The sequence below is a fragment of the Chaetura pelagica genome, unplaced genomic scaffold (assembly GCF_000747805.2).
Source record: "Chaetura pelagica isolate M959 unplaced genomic scaffold, ChaPel_1.0 scaffold386, whole genome shotgun sequence".
Lineage (NCBI taxonomy): Eukaryota > Metazoa > Chordata > Aves > Apodiformes > Apodidae > Chaetura > Chaetura pelagica.
In genome coordinates, this window is record NW_009953703.1 from 2,260,673 (window position 1) to 2,264,921 (window position 4,249).

General features: G+C 36.9%; 1 protein-coding gene across 1 annotated transcript; it reads left to right on the forward strand.

The window, feature by feature from the left end:
* The first annotated feature begins 266 nt into the window (after nt 1–266).
* Nucleotides 267–1,929, forward strand: CXCR4 (chemokine (C-X-C motif) receptor 4). Its single transcript, XM_010000391.1, has 2 exons — nt 267–278; nt 334–1,929. Exons 1-2 carry the CDS (start codon nt 267–269, stop codon nt 1,393–1,395), a joined length of 1,074 nt encoding a protein of 357 aa, XP_009998693.1. The 3' UTR covers nt 1,396–1,929.
* The last annotated feature ends 2,320 nt before the right edge of the window (nt 1,930–4,249 follow it).

Sequence of the window (4,249 nt, forward strand, 5' to 3'; positions counted from 1 at the left end):
GGTACTTTGGAGCAGCAGAGTTACTGTCTAAGTGTAATTTTTTGTTTAGCTCTATTGTAAGAGTTCAATATCACAATAATAATAATATTATGTGCAGACCAACCTCTTCCATTGGGACGCATCTAATTAGTGCACTGAAGTGTCCAAAGTAAGTTTTTTAACTTGTTCTTATTTGCTGTATATATATTTAAAAGCAGTATTTTTCCATCTGGTTTTCAAAAAGTTTGCCTATTCATGCGAGACTGTTCAGGAAACTCTTTCACACAATGTCATATCAAGTGAGCTTCTGCAGAGGAGCTAACATCTAATTTTTTTATTTTATCTTTTTTTCAGCTGTCCTCCGGGTTAATAATTGAATTTTCTGATAACAGCACGGATGAGATTGGCTCAGCTGACTATGGAGACTATGGAGAGCCATGCTTCCAGCATGAGAATGCTGATTTCAACCGGATCTTCTTGCCAACAATCTACTCCATCATCTTCCTAACAGGAATAATCGGCAACGGATTGGTTATTGTTGTTATGGGCTACCAGAAGAAACAAAGAAGCATGACTGATAAATACAGGCTGCACCTCTCTGTGGCTGATCTCCTTTTTGTCATCACCTTGCCATTCTGGTCTGTGGATGCAGCCATAAGCTGGTACTTTGGGAATGTTCTGTGTAAGGCAGTTCATGTCATTTACACAGTCAACCTCTATAGCAGTGTCTTGATTTTGGCCTTCATAAGCTTAGATCGTTACCTGGCAATAGTCCACGCTACCAACAGCCAGCGACCACGAAAGCTGTTGGCTGAGAAGGTGGTGTATGTGGGTGTGTGGCTACCAGCTGTGCTTTTGACAGTGCCTGATATCATTTTTGCCAGTACTAGTGAAGTAGAAGGAAAGTATCTCTGTGATCGCATGTATCCTCATGAAAACTGGCTGATTTCTTTCAGATTTCAGCACATCTTGGTCGGACTTGTCTTGCCTGGTCTAATAATTCTGACGTGCTACTGTATTATTATATCTAAGCTGTCACATTCCAAAGGCCACCAGAAGCGCAAAGCCTTGAAGACAACAGTTATCCTCATCCTCGCCTTCTTTGCCTGCTGGCTGCCATATTATATTGGCATCAGCATCGACACGTTCATCTTGCTAGGAGTCATCAGACCCAGCTGCAGCTTGGAGACAATAGTGCATAAATGGATCTCCATCACTGAAGCCCTGGCTTTCTTCCACTGTTGCCTGAACCCAATTCTATATGCTTTCCTTGGTGCTAAGTTCAAAACATCAGCACAAAACGCCTTGACATCAGTTAGCAGAGGATCAAGCCTCAAGATCCTTTCAAAAAGCAAACGTGGGGGACATTCTTCTGTTTCTACAGAGTCCGAGTCTTCAAGTTTCCATTCCAGCTAACGCTGCTCCTTGCCATCATTTTATAAACGGACACTTTAAAGTTGTGCAAGGCTTCAGAAAAACAAGACTGACCATAATGTACAGATTTATTTACAGTTGGAATTTTATATTGTTTCTTTTAGTCTCTGTGAAGTTTAATTGACTTATTTATATATAAAAAAACTTTCGTATTGATGACAAAGTGTCTAGGCAGGTCCTGTGGACAAGTGGTTAGTTCACACAAGTTAGAGTGCTTGTCTGTATGTATAGATATGTGAACTAAACATTTCTGGATTGTAGCAAGTGACTGTTACAAGTTTAGGAAATATTTCTCTGTTGTTTATATGTAAATGTTTTCAGTGTTGCTGTTAAATTCTTTAAGGTTTTGGCTGGAGACTTTTACTGTACTACAAGATGTTTGGTTTACAATAGCTTAACTCTGCTGTAGAAATGGCACTTACAACCAAAGCCTCCTCTGTTACATGCTAGGGTTTTTTTCCCCATTCTCAGTAATGATGGTTTGCAAAATTTTCTGTTCAAGGTAAATAAAAGTATATGACAAAGTTATTTTGAGTGGTATTTTTATTTCTGGTTAAATGTCTTTCTCGATGCACAAAAACTCCATGGAAAATTGCAGCACTCGTATATGAAAAATAAGTTTCCATACATATTGATTATTAATTTGACACCTGTGAGTTCTAAGTAATTTGCTTTTTTTCACCAGGATATATTTACTCCAGTTAACATATTTAGACTGATCAACTACCACTTTAAAAAAAGATCTTTTTGAGGTCAAAATACCTAGAAATCTATTTCAGCAATTGCTAAAGCTTACAGCCTCTTACTGCTTGTGACTAACCGTTATGCCACGCATTTAAGTAAGTTCTAATTTTCTTCTGCCTTTTGCTGTTCTTCTAAATTGAGTTTCACATGTTAATAACAATCAAAAGTCGTTGAATCAAAGCCATTTTGCTATTTAATAGTGCATTTGGACTAGAAACAGTTATTGGTTTATGTCCCCTGCGGAAGGTGTTTTTTCTCTATGGAGCTTTACCTATCCTGACTACATTCAGGTTTACTTAACAGTATATAATCTTAACATTCTGTTTAAAAATACAATAAATAAATGTAATAAATAAAAATGTACCAGTTCTTTTACAATATACTTTTAGTGGGAACCACCTAGACTAGAATTTCCAATAATCGATGTTGAAATCTTATTTATCCAAGCTAGCCATGTCTTCATGTCAGTTGAGTGCATTCAAAAGTAATGAATAGGACAAAAGTAATGAGAGGACAAAGCTATTGGGAATCTTTGTATGGTTTTTTTTTCTCTAAAAACAACAACAAATAAGCACAACAGTTAGTGACCTATAAATAATACTGTTTGGAAGTCAAAAAAGCAAAAAATAAGCAGTACCTGTTAGTCACACAGAACTGAAACAAGCAATGTGACTATTTCATTGTATTACCCAGAAAGAATGTTTTCACACGTCACACCAGTGATTTTGTGGAGCATGTACCACTCTGTTAGCCTAAACATTGAAGTGTGTGGTTTATTCTAGATATTTTCATAAATACAAAACCTTTCTGATTGCAACTTCCCTCCCTCTCTCCAGTATCCAGGCTGCAACCTGGGCTACATCCTGCACAAGTTTTCCCTTGCAATGACAGTAGTAGCCACCTGATGCTGTGTTGAGCAGATGCAGTTTGCTGAACAAGCACAAAACTAATGTGCCAGATTTTTTTTAATTTTTTTTTTTAATTTCAAGCAATTTACTTGAATGAGCTCAATGAGGAATCCAACAAGCATTACAAAAGTGCAAGACCCTGTAACCTGGAGCCAGGCAAAAGGAGAAAAAAGCGAGGAAGCCAGTCCCTACTTTTAGCAACCAAACTTTAAGATGAGTTAAACTCTTAATGTATGTCTTCACTCAAGATAACATAAATTAACAACAGGAATAGATGCATCCTCAAAAAACAAAAGGTCTCACTTCCATCAAGGTTTTCCTTGTTAGCCCAGTTGAGAAATGAGGGAAGTGTGGTATAGGAGCAGAACTTCTTAAATGGTTTATTTTTGTTGCTCATTTGTATGTTTTCTTAATTTAGTGAGGGTTTTCCCATGAAGAATTTGTTGTTCTAAACCATTCTGATTTCCACCCCAGCCCAATCAATCACCGTGACTTAATTGCACTTATAAAATACTTATTGGCTATCGACACACTGCTGCTTATTTGTTGAGGATATGTTTAGAGCCCTCTAGCATTAACTTAGATTATTCCCATTATACTTCACAGTCAGCCCACTGTTACCTCAAGCAGAGTTAGCAGGGAAAAGGGTACAAGACAGAATAAACTCAGCAGTCCATGTTACTACCAAAGACTACTAAAAGGACAATTAAAAATAAACACAACAAAACAAACCAAAGCCAAACAAACAAAGGGGAAAAAAACAACAAACAAACAAAAAACCCACAACAAAACCCAAACCACCAAACCCACACATCAAGAAAGCATTTCTGTAGAAAATAAATGACCAAAAGTAAAACAAAACTCATGCCCCAGAGGGATGTGACCTACATTAATTTCACAAAACTGCTGCTGCTTTTTTCAGTAGAACTAGTGAAACTATGGACAGGACATCTTGAAAAGGAGTTGCAAGATCACTGGGGTTTTGCTCCAGCAAGGAAAATTAGTCAAAAGCCACATGTATTTCTTTTTAATAAATATAAATATAAAATATATTTGTATCACTTACAGAGCAAATATTAGCAAATTGAGTTGTCATGATAAAACATAGTAAGAAATTAAGCCAGTTCTGTCCTTTTATCTCTGATAAGTCAGACCAAATCAGGCAAATTTCTCAAAGCCACTGA